At 39.0% G+C, this 23940-nt stretch overlaps 1 protein-coding gene across 9 annotated transcripts in view; it reads left to right on the forward strand.

The window, feature by feature from the left end:
• The first annotated feature begins 306 nt into the window (after nucleotides 1–306).
• CD200 (CD200 molecule) overlaps nucleotides 307–23940 on the forward strand; it is a 30721-nt gene continuing 7087 nt past the window's right edge. Inside the window, exons 1-6 of one of the 9 annotated variants that reach the window (XM_017858592.1) lie at nucleotides 411–560; nucleotides 8488–8569; nucleotides 12537–12863; nucleotides 15148–15415; nucleotides 17281–17388; nucleotides 17927–18002. In XM_017858592.1, coding sequence (XP_017714081.1) covers nucleotides 12786–12863; nucleotides 15148–15415; nucleotides 17281–17388; nucleotides 17927–17961 — 489 coding nt within the window. In that variant the 5' untranslated portion in view covers nucleotides 411–560; nucleotides 8488–8569; nucleotides 12537–12785 and the 3' untranslated portion in view covers nucleotides 17962–18002. Of the gene's footprint in view, nucleotides 561–8487; nucleotides 8570–12536; nucleotides 12864–15142; nucleotides 15416–17280; nucleotides 17424–17926; nucleotides 18003–23940 lie in introns of those variants that run through there. The other 8 variants (XM_017858587.1, XM_017858589.1, XM_017858594.1 and 5 more) reach the window with 8 other exon arrangements.

The raw sequence follows: 23940 nt of genomic DNA on the forward strand, positions 1-23940 counted from the left end.
TAAAAAAGAATCCTCATCATTAATGCAAGTAGAAGGAAACTCTTCACCAAGGAATTGATCACATCACGAAAGGTGAAATCATTACGGAATTGATTGCTTAAATATATAATTTGAATCTGGATTTAAAAATAATAAATGTAAGTTTTTTCTTTAAAAAAAAGAAAAGAAAGTCCATTGGTTAAATTCAGCTTGAATCCTTTGCCACTACATCAAGAGCTAACAGTTCAACAATTGATCTCACAACCTCCCACCTCATTTCCTTTCTCAGTCCAGGTAACAGTTATTTTTTTTTTTCCAAACACTTTCTCAGTTTCCCCAGGGGTCACCTTTGAAAAGCGAAAAATGTGTGAAAATAGGCAAAGCTGAATATAAAACACTTAGTTCAGCCTCCGCTCCTGTGGGAGCCTGGGGGGAAGGGAGAGGAAGAGTGGAGGAGGAAGAGGCGGGAGGTGCGGCGGGGGCACAGGTGACGCTCCTCCCGCCTCTCAAGCAGAGCTCCAGGCGCACATCCGCAGTCAGCCACCTCGCGTGCGCCTCCAGGAGCCAGGATGGAGAGGCTGGTGAGCGGGACCGGGGCTTGGGAAGGAGGGCGCAGGGTGGGCGATGTCGAACCGGTGGCCCTGGGGCGGGCGGCGAGTGGTAGACGCGGAGCTTCGGCTCTCGCCACAATCCGGTCCGGGGACTTTATCAGTGGTGTTGATGGCAGCGCTTTTCTCTAAGCGCTTTACCTTGCTGAGTAGCGGATTTTGCCTCAAAGGGTGGTTTACAGCCCGCTGCTGGCGTCCGGATTCTCCACTCCAATTCCCTGAAAAAAAGATGCACCAGGCCGGGGCTCCGGGGGCGCTTGATCCGCGCTGGCGAGGCTGGCGCATCCTCTGGGCAGGCTCGGCTCGGCTCACTGGCTCCAGCTCCCAAAGCTGGGGAGGCACAGCCTATTTTAAAATGCCCCCAAAAGGGAATGAGAAATGCTGTATTGATTCCATGTTGGCACCAAAAGCCGTGGCGGAGATACAGATTTTCAGGCTCGCGGGAGAGTTCCAGCGTCTCTTTGTTAGCCCCTTTCTCCCTCCTAGCCCTTGCCTGGGGGAAGCCATGAAGGATCCGTTAAAGCTGAAGCTACACTTGAGAGAGCTGAAATGCTGCTCTGTGATCATGATGCTTTGAAGGGTTAACCCCGGGTATCTAGAGAAACAGACATTTTGTTTATTCGGAACCAGCTTACAAGACAAAAAACGGAGAAGGTTTTCATATACCCTATTGGTATATGAAATCCAAATACAATGGTATTGGTATAAAAATCCAAATACAATGAATGCCTCAAGACAATTTTTTCATGTATGGTTTGTTGGCAAGACCACATAGCCAATGATTTCACTGTCTTTCTTAACAAAGGAGAATGGTGGTCTGTTGGCTACGCTCTACTGCAAGCTAGGTGCTGTTAATCTTCTTTATAACTATCCTTCTAGAAATGAATTATTACCTGGTTTTACACATAAACAGGCAGAAAGGCTAATATTTCCAAGTCCTTGTGACTACATGTGGGGTCATGTGGATTTGGATATAGAAACTTGCTGAGGAAGAGGCATGAATAGGGGTAATGTAGCTGCCAGATGGGCAGCTGTCTGCTAAGACCCAGGTTTTTGTGAACCCTGGACTGCATGGCAAGGGTTATAAGTGGGCTTCTTTGTTTTCAGGACTGTAGTTCCGCCTATATTATTTGATCGATTAATATTTTTTGGCTATCTAACACGTATTGGCATTTACTATAACCTAGGCTCTATACTAAGTGCTTTAATTGCCTAATTCTCATAATAACTCTGAGATAAGAACAACATTTATTTAGTGCTTATTTGTACTGGCAGTATTCTAGGAGCTTTATATACTGCTTCATTTAGTCTTTTTAACCATTAGATTGGTACTGTTACTCTTCCGGAGTCTCAGAGAGGTAAAATGATTTGTTTTGCTCACAAATCTAGTATTTGTTTTAGCCCAGGTCACCTCCCTGTAAATATATAAATACTGTTGTTTTCGGATTGGTCATCTTTTCAGTTATTCTGCATGGACTCGAGAAAAAAAAACTGTAAAATAAAAATACGTATCTATTTAAGAGTAAGGCTTTCCTTCTGATTTCCTTTGCCTCAATCACTGTGTTTTCGTTTCTTAACATTGCTGGCTCCCAGTCCACGATATGTGGTTTGGTATGTATCTGCTTTCTCTCTTGTCCTAAAACACAGATTTTCTCTATGAGAGCTTGTGCATTCTGCATTCTTCATCATGGCCTCTGCTGGAGCCTGGATTTCTACGTCAGAGAGAAGCCTAATGGTTGAAAAAAATATCACATAGAATTGGAATGCCAGTATCTGTCTCCACCATTGCCGTAGCTGAAAATAAAACTAAATGTGTTGGGTGGGCACTGGCAATGGAGCCTGGGGAAACATTTGGCCTGATTTTTTCTGACTTCCCTAGATAATTACATAGGATGGAACAGTCTCAGTAATACTGAGAAAATTGTCGAGTTATCTCTGCTCACTTCAAACCAAAGCCTTTGTGAGTATAATGCCCAGAGCAGTGAATGGGCAGGGTGAGCAGATCTTTGTAGACTGTGAGTATGTGTTCAGGCAGCTGAATCATCTTGGATTTCCCAAAGAGCAGTAACTATGTTATTAGTCTTAGACCTGTGAAGATAGGAAGAGAAGTCACAAGGAAGGCATAGCATGCTTATGGTATGCTTGAGTATCGAATAATAAAATATATCTGTGAAGAATAATTTGTCCTAATGGCACCTTCAGATGATATAATCTTGAATTCTCTGTAGCCTTAGAGATGTAAAGAAAAAGCAATTTACGTCACAAAGATCAGTATCACTGTGTACTATGATGCCACTGCATGGGGTCTAGGATGAGAGTCTAAGTGACTGGTTCTCTCTAGCTGAAGACAAGAAGACACTCAGGTACGTGGTAGCACTTGGGATAGGCCATGGGGAGGTGAAACATCATTCCTTCCAAGACATCTATCCTGAAAGATCCATCACAGGAACACGATAGTGATGGAGACTCGCTGTCTCTGGCAATTAGAGTGAGTGCTGAAGAAGAACCTTTTTCTAGCATGCCAGTCCCTAACATGATGCTGGCTCTTCACCCAGATGATGACAGCTCTGGTGCTCAACACACACAAGCACCTCCAGGGTACAAGTTGTCCCCAAGAGAGCTGAGACAATATTGGCTCCAATTTTTATCGTCTGATTGATCTCCAACCACAGACCCTGACCAGGACAATTGAGGGCCCTCTCCCTATAGCTCCACTCCTAGGAAAGACCACCATTAATGATTACCAGGTAATTTTCTACCCCGACCCATGAAGGGACTTGGTTAGTAACTTCTCTTGCTAGAGGAAAAAATGAAGCTTATTATATAAGATTAATGTTTGTGAAACACCTGTTATTTGGAATTGGTTTGGTACTTCCTTTTGAAATTTCCCTCATTAAGTTTAGGTCATGGCTGTTTCATAAGGAAAGAAAAGGGCATGATTGACCAGAATTAAAATTAACAAATCCATTGAGTAGGATATTAGAATTGAGTGGTGCCTGTTGGACAGGAAAAGGAAGAGAAATCCTTGTGGTAGGTAAAGAAGGAGCTATTTAGATCCTTGAGAACTCTGTTCCCCCACCCGCTGCTCCTAAGCCCACAGGAAGAAGGCTATCACAAGACAATAAAAATCCCAAAGAAATTGAAAGGCAAACAGAAAGACACAGCTTGGAGTGATAAGGAAAATGAATTCCAGCAGGGAAGTCATTGTATCTAAAAGGAATGCCAAAAACAGGGCTTAGTTAAGGCAAACACTGAGAATGAGGGGATGGGATTCCCACAGGTGGAATACCACCCTTTAGCAATCATCCTGACTCTAAAGCAAGATCATTTAAGTGATTATGGTCCAATAGTCTAGAAATAAGCCTCAAATTATAGTAGCAACAGATGGGGCTAAACAGGAGCCGATAAGAACACATAAGTTGAGAAAGGGATGCCCATGATGGGTTTATTAAGGAAAAAGTGGTCAGGACATCCCATTAAGGCAACAGGATTCAGTAGATATTGAGGTTCTTGGGGCCAATGAGACAGGTGCAGAGAGACTACTACTTTATGGAAGACTGTGATCATACTGCTAAATACCATGAGAGAATACACAGAGCCAAATAAGAGACTGTTTCTAGTGAAACAAGCAGCCGATGTCCCAACCTCAGGAATTTAACTCAGTCTGAGAAAGAATAGTAGTTTCAAAATTGTCAAGTCTGCTTTAGTATTATATATTTTTTTCACTGACAAGAGAGAATGAAAGATTGATAGCTGGGAGAGTGGCGGTAGGTGAGGGGTGTTGGCAGGTAGTAAGCATGCTGGAAATAGCGTCTCAGGGTGTGGGGTATATGGTGGGTATATTTGGGAAGTAGTTGTCTTCTCTCAAACTGGAAAGCAGATGGGTGTGTTCAGACAAGATCTGGAAGCTGTGGCGTGGGGGACAAAGGGAGATAGGACCCCTTTGGCCCTGGAGGAAGAGACATGAATTTTTTTGGAGCACTAAAAGTTCCAAAAGACCTAAACAGAAAGTGCTTCAGAAGAGGAGGATCTGTATAGCAAGATGACTGTAATCAGGCTCATAAAAGTAAGACCTTACATAAACACAAGTGAGGGGGAAGACATTTCATGTAGGAGGAATGGCTCAAGCAAAAATACCAAGGCGGGAAATTGCGTGGTGCATTTAGAAGTAGAAAAGGCTAGCTGGCAGGGAGGGGATGCATAGGAACGCAATGGAAATGAAATTGCAGGAATTAAAATAGGCTAAGAACTTTGAACAATTTTCTCTAGATAGCTAGGAGCTGTAGAAGAGGATGGCATCTTGTGGAAAGAGGAATTTAAGGAAAATCAATCTGTTGATAGTGTGTAAATACATTAGCTGGATAGTAAACTAAGTTAGGGACTATATCTGCCTTATCCACCATTGTCTCCAAAGCACCTACCATAGTGCCTGGCATGAAGTCAGACTCAATAGAGATGATTGATAATAGAATAAATGAAAGAAGTACAGTCGTCCCTTGGTATCCATGGGGCTTCGTTCCAAGACCCTCACAGATACCAATTGGTGGATGGTGCAAGTCCCTTATATGAAATGCTGTAATATTTGCATATAACTATGCATATCTTCCCATATTTATAAACTCATCTCTTAATTATTTATAATTCCTAATGCAATATAGATTCTATATAAATAGTTCTTATACTGTATTATTTAGGCAATAATGACAAGCATCTTTATATGTTCAGTGCAGATGCTTTTTTTAAAAATACATTTTTCATCTGTGGTTACCCTGAATCCATGGATATACAACCCACAGATACAGTGGGCCAACTACATTGGCAAAAGTTCAGTTCCAATAGAAGACAAGACTACTGCACAAAACACCCAGTGTTATGAGCTGAGACTAGGGTGGTAAGGAACAGACACTTCACATGCGAGAATGTAATGTGCATAGTGACTAATGACATATCTAAGTAGGGGGAAAATGAAGCATCCTGGATGACTTGAGTGCCTGGGAGATAAAAGTCCAAAAGAGTAGCTGTTTTTCGGTAAAATGATGATTAATTTGATGTTATTCATAAATTTAATTATTCATCATTCGTTCATTTTTTTATTCAACTGACAGCATCTTAGGCAGAAGAAAAGATAAAAGAACTAATGTAGGAAATAGCTTGGTAATTTCAAGTTACTGAAAGAATGGTGAAATGGAGCTTGGTGTGCAAGATGGAAAGTACAGTGACATGAGATTGGGTAGCATGTTTGTAGGTGCTGAGCTGCAGGTAATGACGGATGGGGTCATGCTTTATTACTAGCAGAGCTTCTAGACAATGACTCAAAGGCTTTCAGAGATTCCTTGGCTCTGTGGACACCTGTTTAAATGCTTTTTAAATACAGCTTCAAAATTGAATTTAACATACTGTTGCAGGGCAATGAAGCAGGGACTGCTGTGTGAATATCTTTGGTCATTCATCACAACAATCATTCAGTCACAGCAATAACAATGTACTTTTGTGATGATGTGTCAATTTTTTTTTTTTTTTTTTTTTTTTTTTTGAGACGGAGTCTCACTCTGTCGCTCAGGCTGAAGTGAAGTGCAGTGGCGTGATCTCTGCTCACTGCAGCCTCCACCTCCCGGGTTCACGCCATTCTCCTGCCTCAGCCTCCCAAGTAGCTGGGACTACAGGCACCCGCCACCACACTCGGCTAATTTTTTGTATTTTTAGTAGAGATGGGGTTTCAGTGTGTTAGCCAGGATGGTCTCCATCTCCTGACCTCATGATCCACCTGCCTCGACCTCCGAAAGTGCTGGCATTACAGGCGTGAGCCACCGCGCCCAGCCATGTCAAAATTTTTAAACCAACAAAACTTTATGTATAGGGGAGGCAAGATGGTGTGGTAATTATGGTTATGAACTCTGAAACCAGACTGCCTGGGCTTAAACCCCTTCTCTGTCACTTCATAGCTGTGTGACCTTGGGCAAGTTACTTAACTTCTCTCTGCCTCATATTCTTTATTTTGAAAATGATGATAATAATAGTGCTTCCTATATAGATTTATATGAAATATTGGATGAAATACTTTGTCTCAAGTGCTAAGAACAGTGTCTAGTACATAATAAATGTTCAATAAATGTTAGTATTAGTGGTTTAGTAACCTTATGCAAAATATAAGTTGGAGTATTATTTTAATGTATCATCTGGTGTGGTTTTTTATTCCAGTACTTTATTTTTGTCCTCTGGTCTTTCAAATCAGACAGTTAAGCATTCATTGCCTTACAGGAGGAATACTAAGCAGAAAATAAATTTTAGTTTCAAAAGCCAAAATTTTGCAATACCAAGAGTCTTGGCATTCTAGTTTCAAATCACTAAATGCTAAAAGACCAAAGATATAATGTTCATGCTAGAAAGGGTTGATTGGATGAATGCAGCGTGATGGAGCAACCAGCTTTTCTGGTTCAGGGAGATAAATATTTTCTAGGCTGGGACAGCAAAATGGGACTGATTGATGTCTATGCTCAGATACCAGTTTGCATTCCCAAAATAAGGCCCTGGGCCCAGGCCCCAGACAAGGGAAGTTCAGGACACTGGAAAATAGAACCTGCAAGTAGTTGTTGAGATCCAAGAAAAAAGTAATGCCTGTGTCTCACAGTCCCCTAAAGAGACTGTAGGAAGCAGCTTGCTTGTCCATCATGGCAAGTGAACAGTAAGACATGTTCAATGGGCATTTAGGCAGAAAGCCTCGTAGAATTTCCTTTCATCCAGCACAAGGGGAACCCAGGGACAGCCTGGAAGAAGATGAGCAAGCACCAGCTCACCTTGTGAGCAATAATTGCACAAACTAATGACAGTGATGACTTGAGGGGAACACAGCCATTTTAGCAAATGCTAGCATAATAAACGGTTGTAATTAGTGATTAGTAGTCCTGTCTTATAGCTTGGCATTTTGTGAACCCCCAGGAATGTAGATGCAATGCTGGAGATTGGGACAATTATGAGGTGTTGTGGTGGTGAGAGACTGAATTGACAGAGATTATGCGACATTGATTGGAAGTAAATTCTTACCTCTAGTTTGGAATAGTAACATGAAATAAAAATGAAGTTCAGTTAAAAACAGATAAAGTTATATTTTTTACTCATTTCTATTATGAAAAATAGAAATATAGAAAAAATATAGGAAAAAGTTACATTTCTTGCCTCTGCCCCTTAGTATGAGCATACATACAGACCAAATGAAAGGATCCATGGCACTATTGCAGAGAAAAGTTCAACTGCCTCTGTCCTGACTTACTGTTTTATAGAAGGGTGATGCCCAGAATAACATTCTCTTAAATACTCTCATGATTTGTAAGAAGGTCAAGGATTTCTGCCCAGACACATGAACGTAAGGCAATGATGGAAAAAATTAAAGCCAGTGCTGGTTTTTAAACCATGCAGTTTATGTATAAGACTTGCAGAATTAAAATCAACCTCAACAAAATTCAAGGCAGTCAAATAATGTTCCTGAAAAGTGGTTACCTGCTGAGTTACATTTTTAATATTAACAGCTGTGGATTTTTTGGGAAGTGGATGCTATCAAACATTTGTATTCTCAGCATTTTCTGTATTTATTTAAGGCAGTTTGTAAGTGATCCTATGTCTTTGAGACCTTGCTCTTGATAATGGTGGCTTTAGGAGCAAGGCCCCAAATCGCCAGGGATTGCTATTGTGTTGGAGCCACGCTGCTGCTTTTCCCTCCTCTTATCTTGAGCATGCTTTGTTATTTCCTCCATTTATAACCTCTAGTTCTGCTCCCACAGTACCAAAGTTCTCTGGGGGGTAAAAACGTAGCTACACCATTCCCTGAAATAGCGATTAGCTTGAAGCTTCTTTGGCTTTGTCCAAATCCAAACCCCCATTTCTGTACTTTGCTTTCTGTCTTCAGGTGATCAGGATGCCCTTCTGTCATCTGTCTACCTACAGCCTGGTTTGGGGCATGGCAGCAGTGGTGCTGTGCGCAGCACAAGGTAAAGAAGCTCAGTTCCCCTGCTTGGAGCCCAGCAGACACAATTTCTGGGGTGAAGACATTTAGCCACTATTGTTTGTGCTGTGCTGGTTCCATTTGTCTGCATGAATTATTTAAACATGTAATCTGCCTGGAGGAGTGGAAGTGGTTCTTTCTGCTTTCCACATTTTTGTCTTCAATGTCGAAGCACACTTTGATATTTAGAAGCCATTTCCATAGTAGATGAAACAGACTCATGAAAAATATCCTCTATTTTAAAATGTCATTTTCCACTTACTGAACTGAATTACAAAAAGTGATTTCCTGTGTTTTAGAGATATAGGAATGCTTGAATTCAATCTTTTGGAAAGTAATCTGGCAGTAAACCTTAAAATTGGGTGTGTTACCTTTTTACAGAAAAATGTAGAAAACATTGAAATATAGAAGTTATATAGGCTCATATTACCTGTTGTATAACGAATTTGGCTGTGCCATCTATTTATCTACCAAAGTTCCTAGCTCTTCCTCCTCGGTTCCTCGGGAGGCCACACTCACTTTATGACTGGCCTTTTCATCACTTGCAGTGTGATGTTGCTCAGCATCAGCCTCCGCAGATGTGGGTGATGCTGGTGATGCTGGTGAAGATCAGGTGGGCTTCATGCCCATCTCCAGCTCTGGTCCACAACGTTCATCACAGGACTTATCAACTGACCAGAGGAATCTAAATTAGATTCCATAGAAGTAGCAAAGAATTGTGAACTTCCTCTAAATGATTTCTTCCATAATCAAAAGAAAAGAACTCATCTAAGAGTTGAACTCTAGCTTTGAGTCCCCTTTCACTCTGCCTTCTAAAAGTAATAATTTCTTCAAATCTCTGGTCTGCAAAATCTCAACAAACTTTGAAGAAACCTCAATCCTAGCAACAGATAGTTTCCCAGAACTTTTCACATCTTCCAAGAGTACATATCATTTAGTTTTGAATTATGCAATACTCAGGGGTCCAGCCTGTATTTGTTATACCCATCTTTCATTCCCTGATATTGTTGGGGAGTTGTTTGTTTGCTCAGTCTTCTTTTTTTTTCTACTCATACTTGGCAACATTTTATCCATATTATCAGTCTTCAAAAACAAGTTTGGATGCTTTTGATCAAGTTTACATTTTGTGTAACATTTTATTAGTGTCTTTATCTTTATTAATTCACTGCGATATTTGAAAGGGAGGGTAGGAGGTTTGGAAGTAAGTGTATTCATTTTTCAATATCTCTTCTTTTCTATTAAATGTTGCTAGAATTAAATATGTTTCTCTGAGAACTGTCTCCTTCCTTCCTTCCTTCCTTCCTTCCTTCCTTCCTTCCTTCCTTCCTTCCTTCCTTCCTTCCTTCCCTCCCTCCCTCCCTCCCTCCCTCCCTCTCTCTCTCTCTCTCTCTCTCTCTCTCTCTCTCTTTCTCTTTCTTTGTTTCTTTCTTTCTACGAAATTTCACTCTGTCACCCAGGCTGGAGTGCAGTGGCACAATCTCAGCTCACTACAACCTCTGCCTCTCAGGTTCAAGCATTCTCCTGCCTCAGCCTCCTGAATAGCTGGGATTACAGATGCCCACCACCACACCTGGTCAATTTATGTATTTTTAGTACAAACAGAATTTCACTCTGTTAACCAGGTTGGTCTCAAACTTCTGACCTCAAGTGATCCACTCACCTCAGCCTCCCAAAGTGCTGGGATTACAGGCGTGAGCCACTGCACCCTGCCTATCTTACCCATTTCTATAGAATTTTAACATATTATGTTCTCATTGCCATTCAGTTATTATAATTTATGATTTTTTCTATGCTTTCTGGTGTACCTAAGACTTAAAAGAAGTATGTAAATTTCTAATTTTATTGTATTACGAAAAGTGTTCAAGGCCATACATAGGGTAGCAACTTTTTTGTAGCCTATTTTGAGTTCAATTTGGAGGCATGTTTTATGTTTTTTTGAAAAGATTATACATCCTTTTTTTGAGTAAAGTGTTTGTGTGTGTGTGTCTGTGTGTGTCTTATTTTTATTCATTTAGTATGAGTTACTGGGTTTGTAAAGTTTATTATTTCTCTTTCATTGTATTGACTTTCTCAAAAGTTTGCCTATTTGTTATTATGTTGAGATTTTCCATCAAATAGTCTATCAGTATGAGTTGCTAATATTGGAGAAGGGTAGAAATTTATATTTATACACACACACACACACCTAGAGATCTACATATATAAAGTATATCGTGTATATAATATAAACATATAAAACATTGATAATATTAAATACCTAAAGTGTATATATAAATATATATTGTTTTTCAACTTTTATTTTCTTTGTGACATGGACTTACCTTGTCACCCAGGCTGGAGTACAGTGGTGTGATCATTGCTCACTACAACCTTGAACTCCTGGCCTTAAGCAATCTTCCTGTCCTATGCTCCTGAGTAGCTGGGACTACAAGTACATGCCACTACGGCTTGCTTATTTTTACATTTCTTATAGAGATAAGGGTCTCATCTCTTGCCCAGGCTGATCTTGAACTCCTGGCCTCAAGTGAGTCTTCTGCTTTGGCTTCCCAAAGCACTGGGATTACAGGCATCAGCCACTATACCTGGCAGTTTTTCAAATTTCCTATTTAACTTTTTTGCTTTAATAATTGTTTAAATATACTAAATTGAAGGTTCATCAGTATGATTGTGGATTTAAATTTTTTTTCTTTGTAATTATATTAGTTTTGCTTTATATATTTCAGAGTTATGTTGTTAGGTGCATAAAGATTTATGATTAATGTAATAGATCTGATTTTAGATTGTTCCTTTCAAAATTTTGAAAAATACTTTTTTTCCCTCTTACAGTGCTTTTGTCTTCCTTTTTTTTTCCTCTCCTTTTAGAAGTCTTATTGAACTGATTTTGGAACATTTAAGTCTACTCATTGAATTTTTCCTTAATCCCTTCCATATTGTTATCTCTTTGTGCTACATTCTAGAATAATTTCACAGCCTGTTCTTACTGTTTACTAATTTACTCTTCAGTAGCATCCATTTTGCTAAGTCAGCCAAGCTGTTGCAATTTTATATTTCTCATTTTCTATATCTCTAATTTCTACTATTCATAATGCTTTTATTACACTTTTATTACACTTACGATATCACATGTATTCATGTCAAAGTATTTATTTTCTTACGATATCTTCATTTATTTTGTATGAGTTATTGGGTTTGTAAAGTTTATTATTTCTCTTTCCTTATATTGTCTTTCTCAAAAGTTTGGCTATTTGTTTTTATGTTGAGATTTTCCATCAAATAATATATTATCGTATGAGTTGCTAATATTGAGGAAGGGAAGAAATGATCACCATAGCATTTAGTGAAAGCAGAGGGTGTGTAAATTATTATTTGTGTGCCAAAGCTTCAAGATCCTCCAGAACATTGTCCCATACGTCTCTTTACCTATGTTCCTATATACACTCTTGCTTCCTGGAGGCAGACACCTCTGTTCCACCCACTTCCTTTGTAGAATGTGTTATGTGTGTATGTTTGTGTGGAATGCATAGGGCTGCTCCATCTTCTTTACTTAAAGTGGTCACTCTGCCTGTTATCCTTTGGCCTTTTCCTGCTCTTTGCTTCTACTTCTGCAAGCACGGACAAGATTGTTGAAGCTGCTATCCTACCTGGCAGTTTACATCTTCAATCTCATTGTACCTGCTTCGCAATTTACAGAGATTATTCACAATTTCTTGTAACTGAGAGTTGCTTTCTTGTTTTTCTACTCTGCTACTATTCTTTAAAGATTGAACAAGCATATTTGAACCTATATATTTCTCTGGCATCATGTAAAAATGTAAATAGATGTTTTCTTCTTTGCATTTTCTCTATCTTTTCTATATTTGACATTGAATATACTTTTATTTATAAATAAAATAAAAGGAAAAGTGTATGCGTATTACAATCTTTAAATATAATGTTCTTTTATGATTCCATAGTGCAAGTGCTGACCCAGGATGAAAGAGAGCAGCTGTACACTCCTGCTTCCTTAAGATGCTCTCTGCAAAATGCCCAGGAAGTCCTGATTGTGACATGGCAGAAAAAGAAAGCTGTAAGCCCAGAAAACATGGTCACCTTCAGCGAGAACCATGGGGTGGTGATCCAGCCTGCCTATAAGGACAAGATAAACATTACCCAGCTGGGACTCCAAAACTCAACCATCACCTTCTGGAATATCACCCTGGAGGATGAAGGGTGTTACATGTGTCTCTTCAATACCTTTGGTTCTGGGAAGATCTCAGGAACAGCCTGCCTCACTGTCTATGGTGAGAGTCTCTAAGAATCATTGTCTGTGTCTGGAAATACTATTTCCAAGAATGTTTGGAACATAGCCATAGTGCCCAGTTTTTCAGGATTTTAACCACAGAAAGGGTCATGAGAAGATAGTCTTTCATGTCTAGTATAGCTGTGTTTATGATTATTTGGAGAGTTCATGGGGATACACTGAGTTCTTCGGCTGGAGCTATCTTTTCTCTGAGGGATCCTGCTATCAAAGGAGAAATTTGAGAACAATGGTGAGGGCAATAAGTTCTCGGTAAGCAGTGATATGATTCAGACTTGGCTTGCCACTAGCAATCATGTGACCCTAGAAGGGTCCTATCCACTCTCCTCTGGGGTTCCATTGTCCAGACAATAAGTGTGAAATAGATCATTTCTAGGATCACTTACAACTTCAACTTTCTGGATCTAAGGACAGAGACAGATTGGACTAGCCTTGAGGCAGTTATGATTGTCTTTCTCATTTTGCTTGGGAGGATAGCTCTTTCAGGATTGATAAGGGCACATGGAGGAGCAGAGTCTTTTCATACCAGAAATGATGCCAACTAAAGATATAACTTGGCAATAGCGTTCTTTTAAAATCCAAGAGGCTTAGTTTGATGAGATTCCTTTCTTCTTAACTGACAGACAGCTGAGATGAAAGATTAGGAAGTGGGAATAAGAGATTACTTTGGAGCATGGCACACATGGCAGTAGTTTTAGGGAGTAGAGGACAAACTTACGGTTATTAGGAATATTAAAGTGAGAGTTTAATCATGCCAAGGATATTGTCCGCAGGGAAGAAAAAGATTAGTAGATGAGAAGGCAAGGGAGATAGGAATGCTAAAAGAAATCTCTTTTACTTATTTTGCCTATAATGAGTCCTCTCTGTAGAATCTTATGTCATTGCTTTCTTGATTTCCACTTCTTTCATTCTCTCTTTTTCTGTTTCTCCTCCCTGTCTCCTTCCTTCCTTTCCTCTCTCTCTGCCTTCCTTTCTTCTTTCCTTCCTCCTAATTTTTCTTCTTCTTTTCTTATGTCATATTTTTATCACTTTTGTTCCCTTTTCTTCTCTTCCTCTTTTCCTCTCATCTTTCTTTCTTTTAGTCTCCTTCCTTCACTCATAGACTTTTGTATTTTTTTTTCCTGAAAACCAGATGCCTCTGAGCTTTAAAGCTAGTAATTCTGTTCTCTTCCACACTGACCTTTTCCAGCCACACCTTATACCTTTCATGTAAGCCATTCTTTGATACACCATAGGACCTCAAAACTCAATCTGGCCCATCAGTCATATTCATATTTTTTCACTTTTATTTCCCTTCCTCCAGTGCTCACAGACATTAGTAATCTTAGCCAGAGCCACAGTTCCATAGCCCTACTTCCCCCAACCCACTGTCATCTACCTGCCTCTTGAACCTATAAGCACAGCCCAGGCTTTCAGTTAGCACTGCCATTTAATTATCTTCTGGGCTCCAAAGCCAACCACAGAAAGACAAGTTTACATTTGCTTAGAAAAGAAAAATTCTATAGTCTAACAAAAATGAACTCACTGGTCAGGGGATTTTCAAAAGGGTACAGGCTACAGCTGGCCTGAAAACAATTCTCTCATGAGCTAGTTATTTTTTCTTAACTTAATCAGGTGATTTCCAATGCTCTTACAACAGTCATTTCTAAATTTTTATGGTTCTTAACTATGAATTCCAAATTCGCATTTTGCGTAGCTCTTCCAAAAAGGGATTTTCCAGCTCTCCTCCATGCGTCTAATTCACTGGTCCAGCTCCAAGAAGAAAATGACTATCTCTAAGCAGTAGCCTTTCTATGGGCTCTCTGTTCCGAAACTGCCCTAGTGCCTCTAATAGGTACAGGACACATGTATGGCGGTGCTGATTGGTAGCTATTGTCAAGACATTTAAGAGGAATACCTAAAAGAAGGCAGAGATGCTGCATTGCCCCTGGAAGAGAACAGAGTAATTAGGACTGTTTGGGAGAGAAAAGTATCATCTGACTTCTCAATACTCTATGTCCATCCGACTAATTCTGCTACAGAAAAATTATAGAAAGGGTCTTTCTCATCACAGGTTTGTACTAGGCCAGTCTCCATCCTGCAGATCAGAAAATTAGACACAAGAGGAACTGGAAAGTCCCCAGTTTGGGTAGGATATGCCACGCTATCTTTCCAGCCTCCATTATCTTTCTATAAGCATATTTCCCTCATCTCTCTGAAGAGACTGCAGTGCTCAGACCAGGTGCTTAACTAATAACAGATTGTATTTATTTTTTGTCCCAGTACAGCCCATAGTATCCCTTCACTACAAATACTCTGAAGACCACCTAAACATCACTTGCTCTGCCACTGCCCGCCCAGCCCCCATGATCTTCTGGAAGGTCCCTCGGTCAGGGATTGAAAATAGTACAGTGACGCTGTCTCACCCAAATGGGACCACGTCTGTTACCAGCATCCTCCAGGTCAAAGACCCTAAGAATCAGGTGGGGAAGGAGGTGATCTGCCAGGTGCTGCACCTGGGGACTGTGACTGACTTTAGGCAAACCGTCAACAAAGGTAAGAGAAAGTGAGCAAGGTGGCTGTGGTTGTGTCTGTGTGCACACACCTGGAAGGCAGTGAATGTCCTGCAGAGGTTTCAGCCTCTTAGCACAAGAGCTCTTTGGAGAAAGAATGGGGCAAATAAGGAAAAAAGAAAAACAGTTGAGGAAACAAAGCAAGTTTTGCTTTCATAAATGTGGTTCATTGCCCACATACCAAATACTGTTGCTGAGATCCATTCATTTATTTATTTCTTCCATTCTACTAACATGTAATTAGGTCTGTTCTGGGCCAGACTTTGTGTTGAACATGAAAAATGCAACAATGAACAAGACTCAGTCCCTAAGCTTCTAGTCTACTAGGGAATAGAGATAAATGGATGGGCAATTGTAAAACTGTGCATTACATTCTCCAGTGAGAAAGCTGTGATGCACCATGGGAGCACTAGAGGTTGGGAAGGAGGGGCTCAATCTGGGGGAGATTTGGAAGGTTTCCAGGAAGAAGTGACATCTGTGATGAAATCACTGTATAATCTACGTTGTGAAAAAGGGACCTCTCTGAAGTGCTTTCATCACCCATTTAGCAAACTACCTCCTATCCGAGTCCCCTTTTGCTTTCTTGTGTTTTTGTCTAAACTGCTGTCTCTGGGCCTCATAGATACAAGAGGTGAGAATGATAGAGGAGAGAATAAAGGGAGCAGAGATTATAAAGACAAAAAGTTTTAGCAATGGTAGCCATGTCTTTTCTCTGTGTAGTTTTGAAGCACTGACTCTGGATGAAGCAGTCAGTAATAAGCCTCCTAAAAAATATTACTCCTCTTTTTTGGAGAAATTATGAGCAATAAACTGGAAAAGCTTTCTACACCCACCTCTTTAGTGCAGTGGCCTTTGGAGTCCCTGAAAACCCAGACTAATCAGAAATTGGATATTTAGGTAAATTTGGTTAAAAAGACTTGCAGTGTTGGATTTGGATATTTGTGAAGAGATCCTCAGATTCAGCCATGGCCAAGGGTATATTTCCCAGAAAAACAAGAACCTAAAAAAGAATGTCTTTTTTTTTTTTCCCCAAGAATGCCAGATTTGACTTGTATCACTTACAGTGTTTATATACCACCTCTATAATGTTTGTTTATTCTGTGAACATTGACGAAAAATCTTCCATGCTCAAACCATTATGTCAAGCACTGGAACTGTAGAAATCAGACAAATCCCTGTCTGAGGTCTGAGGTGTTCAGTTAAATAATGATGTGACGAATCCCATTATGGAGGTATGGAGAAGATGCTAGAGACTCCCAAATCAAGGAGTTCCTCATTTGCCTTTGCATTGCAACATGACACTGAGGAACTGATATTTAGGCTGAGTTGCATTAAAGACATAGATAAGAATAAATTTAATAAAAACTTAGAGATCAGTTATCTCTGGGGGTTGAAATCATGAGATTCATGTTTTTTTCTTTATACTTCTCTGTATTTTCCACAATGTCCTCAATAAACATATATTCTTTTAAGAGACAGTATGGCAAAGAATATGTGCTTTAGAGGCAAACAGCCTTGGCTATCCCATTTGTTATTCTGATTTTGATCTCAGTTAAAGTCTCAAAGCCTCAGTTTTCTTTAAATCTGTTAGAAAATAATAACTCTTGGGATGTTTTGAGGATTAAATAAGTTTAAAGCTCTTATTACATAGTAGCCAGATAAAACATGTTAGCTATTACTAATATCTAAATATTATTAAAATAATATGAAGTCATGCGTAAAAACCTACATATGTATGTATTTAAGGATAATTTTAACTAAAAGCTCAACTCTATTGCTTTATCACTTTTTGACTCATCAATTTCCTCCATGACATCATTTTCCTTTTTCTTTCTTCAATATCTGTAGGCTATTGGTTTTCAGTTCCACTATTGTTAAGCATTGTTTCCCTGGTAATTCTCCTGGTCCTAATCTCAATCTTACTGTACTGGAAACGTCACCGGAATCAGGACCGAGGTGAGTCGTCATGGGGAGTTCAAAAAATGACATAAATTAAATTTTATTTTTAATGACATTTAGTGAGTCATTTGAAGATATAAATAAGGGAATGGCAACAATGTATTTTGTTTGTTGTTTCCAAGATACAGAAATGTTGATACTGTTTTAAAATGCGTCAGGGCATTTTCTTGCAATTGGACATTAAATTGGACATTTCTGCTTTTTGTTTGCTAAGATAACTTAAAAGCTAATTAAATCAAACAATGGTGATAGAATCAAAGAATGAAGTCTGGCACCCACGCAAGGCCCTTTCCACTCATTAATGAGAAGGACAATCTCTTCTCTTTTTATAGCACTTCACAGGCCATCTGCGCATTTAAGAGACTGAAATTGTCCAATTATGGTCACTCATTAAGTAGCACTTTCTGTGTTTTACTCCCACGATGCCTCAAACACTATCAGCATCATGCAAGTGATCCATGCTTACAGTAACTGTGTCGTGTCGTTCTGCCCTTCTAGACTATAAATTTCTCTTTATCTTTCACAACTACCACAGCATCTCATATATACCAGGGGCTGAATAAATGTTAATTTACAGAATGAACTGACTGACGACAGAGAGGATTTTTAAGGTGATTTTTTTTCAATTCCTTTTCTTCTATTGTAAATTCAGTACCTCATAAATGTCAGTCTAAGATATTGCAAGAAATTATAAAGCAAGAGACACTATAAAGCAGGAGGAGTGAGCTAGAGACAAGAATGAAATGTCTTTGGTTTCTGAAGACAGTGCATAATCTATTGAAGCGAATACAAAGCTGCAGTTTATGTTTTGTGTAGTGGGAATTTGCTAGCGTGAAAGGGTAATATGGGAGTTCCCTCCATTTCAGATGGCTGAAGGATAGGGGTCAGGAAAGAAAAAGAGTTGGCTTTGATTGCTATTTTAGACTTTGATTAAAACTCTCACTCATTTTTTCCTTTCATTTTATGTTTTATAGAAATGTTTCCTTTAGTTTTATGCTTATATTTTATGTTTTGTTCGTGTTTCAAGTTTTGACCACTTTATTTTACATAATCCTCCAGATTAATTCTTGTAATTTATAAAACACACAAAAAGCCTTCAGTGTCAGTGGCCCCTTTGCAAAAGTAGGTAAAGGTATTTATTCTGTCCAGGAGAGAAGATAACAAATCAGTTAATCTTATTGCACATAATTATTAGCCCATGGAAATCGTAAATTCTCCACAGAAAAAAAATCAAAGACAGAAGTCTGTTTGATTCTACTTTATCCGGATATTTTTCTTTTCCAATTAGGAAACTGAAGCTCAGAGAGGAAAGCTGACTTCCTTCCATAAGTTCATTCAGGTTTTTAAGAGCAGACTGGGACTACACCCTGGTGCCCTGACCTCTGCCAAATGTTCTTCCTGTCATTACTGATGCCCCAGTGTCTTGACTTGAAAGGCGCTATTGTCATCAGCTGCATTCACTTAATCTGTGCTTACTGTCAATACCCTTTTCTTTTGGAAAGTGCAAACAGAAAAGTATAAAGTATTTAAATTCATTTTTAAAAGTCCCTCTTGGGCAAAAGTCTTATAATGCAGTCTTCTCAAGCCCGAGGTAAATTCTACTGGAAAGAGACATGCAAAATTATTACCCTTGTTCATTAAGCATGTCTTGGATTTTCTGGGAAATAGAGTCATTCAATGCCAATATCCGATTCTTGAAGCAAAAAGAGTCAGCTTATTTCTCTGCCCACGTTTTTCCTCACTTATGACATAAATACCTGAACCTATGTTGAGTCCTGTACGCATCAGGATTGCCATTGACTGATGATGTCTTCATGACATATGGCCAATTGAATTAATTCCTCTGAATGTTCAGTGGCATATTTTCAATGACTGGATTTTTGACTCATTTCTTTTCCATTTGTATTGCTTATAAAAGATACCTGAGGCTGGGTAATTCATAAAGAAAAGAGGTTTATTTGGCTTCTGAAGCCTATACAAGCACAGTGCCAACATCTGCTTCTGGTGAGGGCCTCAAGCTGCCTCCACTCATAGCAGAAGGCAAAGGGGAGCCAGTGTGTGCAGAGATCAGATGGTGAGACGGGGAAACAAAAGAGGGTGCTGCCAGGCTGCTTTACCAGCTCTCATGGGAACTAACAGAGAACTCACTCGCACCAAGGGCATTAATCAATTCCCAAGGGATCTTCCCCCTTAAACACCTCCCATTAAGCCCTGCCTCTAACACTGGGGATCAGATTTCAGCATGAGGTTTGCAGGGTCAAGTATCCAAACTATAACAACTGATTTAGAAAAGTTTAACAGCCAGATAATTTGGCTTCATATACTTAAACAGCTAGTAAAACCAAGTGTCCATTATGCTGAAGCTTCAGTGCTCAGGGCTAAGCAAATACTGGTTCATTTAGACCGAACTTCAGGTTATACAAAAAACTGGGACAAAGAAAAGAGAAAGGAGAGAAAATCACAGAAGATGGCGACACTTTTTATTTCTACAATTAACAAATTCTGGTTGATATTTTGTGAGGAAGGGGAATAGTCCTACACATTTGCCTTCCATTTGTTTTCATTCTTACTTTTCTTTCTCTTTTTCTTTCCATCATCTTCTGAAATCATAACATTTCTGAATGGGCAGGAAAACACGATTGGTCCAAAATAATACAAAGGTTTTGAACTTGGTGACCTCAAAAATGGTGATGTGAACAGAAAAGGAAAGGGAAGAGGTAGAACTGAGAGAGAGAGAGAGTATGTGTGTGTGTTTAGAGTTTGTAGAAAAGCAAAGGAGACAAATGAATTAGTTCTTGAATTTATTGAGTGTGAGCAGACAAATAGTTATCTTTATGTAGCTGTCTAGTAGCCAATAATAAAAATCTGGTAAGTAAGGTAAGTCTGTTAAGTAAGGTCAATTCTGTGTTGGGTAAATGACCAAAAGAAAAGTTTATTTTAGGTGATAATCAGTACTCATTGCTCACAAATGTGTAAGCAAACTTATAGTTACTGATGTTATTTTTACATAGAAGTTAGACTACCATTACTTTTCTTGTGATCCTGTATAATGCCAGAGAGCATGATGTTGGTTTTTTCCAACTGTAAAGCAGCACAGGCCATTTCTCTGCACCATTCCTGATAGAATTATCACAGTTACTTCCCAGGAGACTACCACAGTAAGACTAATAAGATTTCAAAGAATATTGTTTTGTCTTTCATGAATCCAGTACTTTAAAACAGTGAGAAAAAATTAAAATTTCCTAGGGAAATTTTCCACCATCTCGAAATAGTTCTTTCTACTAAAACCCAGTGATTTCATAAAGTTGTCCCTTTCACATATATGACAATGTAGTTAAATTTGGGGTTGAGAATAATCTTTTATTTCTCATTAGTCAACCCACCAACAATTACGTGGTTCTCAGAAACAATAAAAGAAACTTCACTTTGGGGCAGATCATCGTAGACAATCACCCAGTTTTTAGGCAGCTTTATTTTGTTTGGTTTGGTTTTATTTGCTTTGGTTTGTTTGAGTGAAGGCTGCTTTGGAGAACAATAGAAAATTTAGACAATCCTGTAAAATGTATATGCCAAACTTCACTTTTTTTCAAGTACTAGCTAATCCATGTAGAAGTATATTTTTCATCTCCATGAGCTGTATATTTATCTTGATTTGCTTCTCTTCACAATAACCTAACCTATGAATGGGTTCCTGGCAATGTATAGTAACAATGGCAAAGTTAATATAACGTCATTTCCCAGGCAACAGAATGTTACTTTCTCCCATTTAAACCTTAATACTTAATATAAACAACAAAGATGTTCAATAAACAATTTGTGATGGTGTAACTGGTCATTAGTTGAAAGGGGAAAGCAAAGAATATCTATTCCCCCCCTCCTGAAATAGCAACCTTTGCTTTGCTCAGAAAGCACTTTTGCTTCATATACAAAGGCTGTATGAATGGGTAGCCCTCTGTCCAGGATGTATGAAATAAGAATCTTCGCTTTGCTCAAAAAGTACTGCACGAATGGCACTACCCACCCCCACCCCACTATCCTCATAGTTCCAGGAGGAAGGAATGTGATGCTTTACATGAGAAAAGCAATAGAGAATCTTCATTGAACCGCTTAGATTAGTATTGCTGGGAGAAATCTTGAATTCCAAGGCTATTTTTCTGCAAAAATTTTACAAATCTTGCATGATTTACCTATCATGCCAAGATGACATACATAATCTTATCACAAAACCCTTAGCAAACAGATTGTTAATGCCTGGACATTCTTGCCTGGAGCTGTTCTTTGCTGTTCTCTCTAACACCTAAACCCACATGGGCGTAGGTGACTCAAATTTTAAGTTTCAGTCTATATGTGGGGAATATCTCTAGGAATCAAGACATCTCAGTCACCTGCACAATAATTAAATGCGTGTTCAGTCCTCAAATGGCATACTCATTCCCTTGGATTTTTGGCCATGGGGCTGCTTTAAGGAGATTAGCTATCAGTACCTGTTAGATTAATTAATGAAAACAGAAAGAATGAGAAAATCCCCAGCTGAAAAATCTTCTAACATCTCTGCTCCTTTTGCATTTTAGCTTGCATATATCCTTTACCTAGTGTTTATTACCAGCTTGTTTTCTTTGGAATCATCTTGCATTTCAGTAGTATGGTCACACCCATATACTAAGCTTGCCTCTAAACAGATCCAAGACCCTAGCCTCTACTAACAAAAGAAACCAACTGTATGCTATTTAAACTGGAAAAGACTGGGCCACTTAATGAAAGTACTCAACATGGCTTACAGAGGGGAAAACATCATAAATGCTGTATTAATTTTCTATTGCTCCTTTACCAAATTATTACAAATGTAGTGGCTTAAAACAACACACATGTATTTTACTGCAGTTCTGAGGTCATGGGTCCATTGGGTTTAAAAGTCCAACATGGGTCTCATTGGGTTTAAAACAAGGTGTCTGCAGGGACACATTCCTTTCTGGAGGCTCTAGGGGAGAATCCTTTTTTTCCCTCTCTCTCTTTTCCTGCTTTTAGAGACTGCCCACGTTCCTTGCCTTGCATCTTCAAAGCCAACAAGGTCCAGTTGAGTCTTTTTCACATGGAATCACTCTAAATCTGATATGTTTGTCTCCTGTTTCTCTTATAAGGATCCTTGTGATTACATTGGGTCCTACTGCATAATCCATCTCAGGGTCCTTAATTTAATCACATCCGCAAAATTCCTTTTGCCATGTAAAGTAACATATTCACAGATTCCTGGAATTAGAATATGGATGTCTTTGGGGTACTATTATTATGCCTACCACAAATGCTAAGAGGGTGTGGGAGTGAGTTGCTTAGAGGGACAGCTGTTTGCTGACCTCCCAGTGGAAGCATTCTCTCTCTGTAATTCCGTAGCCTTGGCTCTGCTCTTGGCAACTCTCTGTCAAATAACTTCAAAACCTGGTCAGAACCTCTGATGAGGCAAGACTTTATTTTCCAAGATTATATTTTTTCTCTCAAATCTGTAACGCAAAAGCATCCCTTCTGCTTTCCCTTGTTTTCTATCACTAACTGTAATATTACAAAATCTATCACTAACTGTAATATCACAAAAACTTTTTTTCCTTAGAATCTCAGTTCTTGCATATTTCCTGCTTCTCCCTATTTCCACCTTTTCATAGAGGAAGCAATTCTGACTTCCTTTGTCTTAGCCATAAGCATCCCGTAAACACAAGTTCACAGGGAACTGTGAAAGTTCAAAGTGGGAAAATTCTATTCCTCACTCTGTGTAGTGATAGTAGGCATATAACCAAATTGGTCTTTCCCCATTTCTCATAACTTATTCAACTGGGAATTTCTCAGTCCCTAATACTTGCAGTCACGTTATGAGGTCATTATAGATTTTAGGAGCCTCAATGCTTTTCATTTCATTTTCAGAATTCTTCAAAATTCCCATTTATAGGCCCTAATTGATTTCAGCAGCCCATATGCAGTAGAGCAGTTCTTCCACTAACAATTGTTTTAAAGACAGAGCTAAATATATATATATATATATTTGATGAAGCATACTAAGTAGAAAAAAAGTTAGAAATATCAGGAAAAAAATTAAGAAATAAACGTGTGTTCAGTAAAATTTAATTTGAATAATTTTAATCTCTAAAAATAACCATATTGTAAAAAAAATACAATTTCTTCTAGTAAATAAAGAACAAATGAGATTTTGTACTACAAACACGCAAGACACATTTTGCAAAAATCACAACTTCAGTGTTAAATTCCGCATTTCATGAGGCACAATTATGGAAATTTATAAACGAGAGACTATTAAAAGAGAGCCTCTTGCCCTTATCAGTATTCAAACTAGATAGAATTTCATGATGACTGACCAATGCTGCTAGCTCTAATCTCTGTGGATACTAGTGTCACACGCGTCCGTGTGAAGAGACCACCAAACAGGCTTTGTGTGAGCAATAAAGCTTTTTTTTTTTTTTTTTTTTTTTTTTTTTTGAGACGGAGTCTCGCTCTGTCGCCCGGGCTGGAGTGCAGTGGCGGGATCTCAGCTCACTGCAAGCTCCA

This window comes from Rhinopithecus bieti, unplaced genomic scaffold, assembly GCF_001698545.2.
Source record: "Rhinopithecus bieti isolate Rb0 unplaced genomic scaffold, ASM169854v2 scaffold_45617, whole genome shotgun sequence".
NCBI lineage: Eukaryota > Metazoa > Chordata > Mammalia > Primates > Cercopithecidae > Rhinopithecus > Rhinopithecus bieti.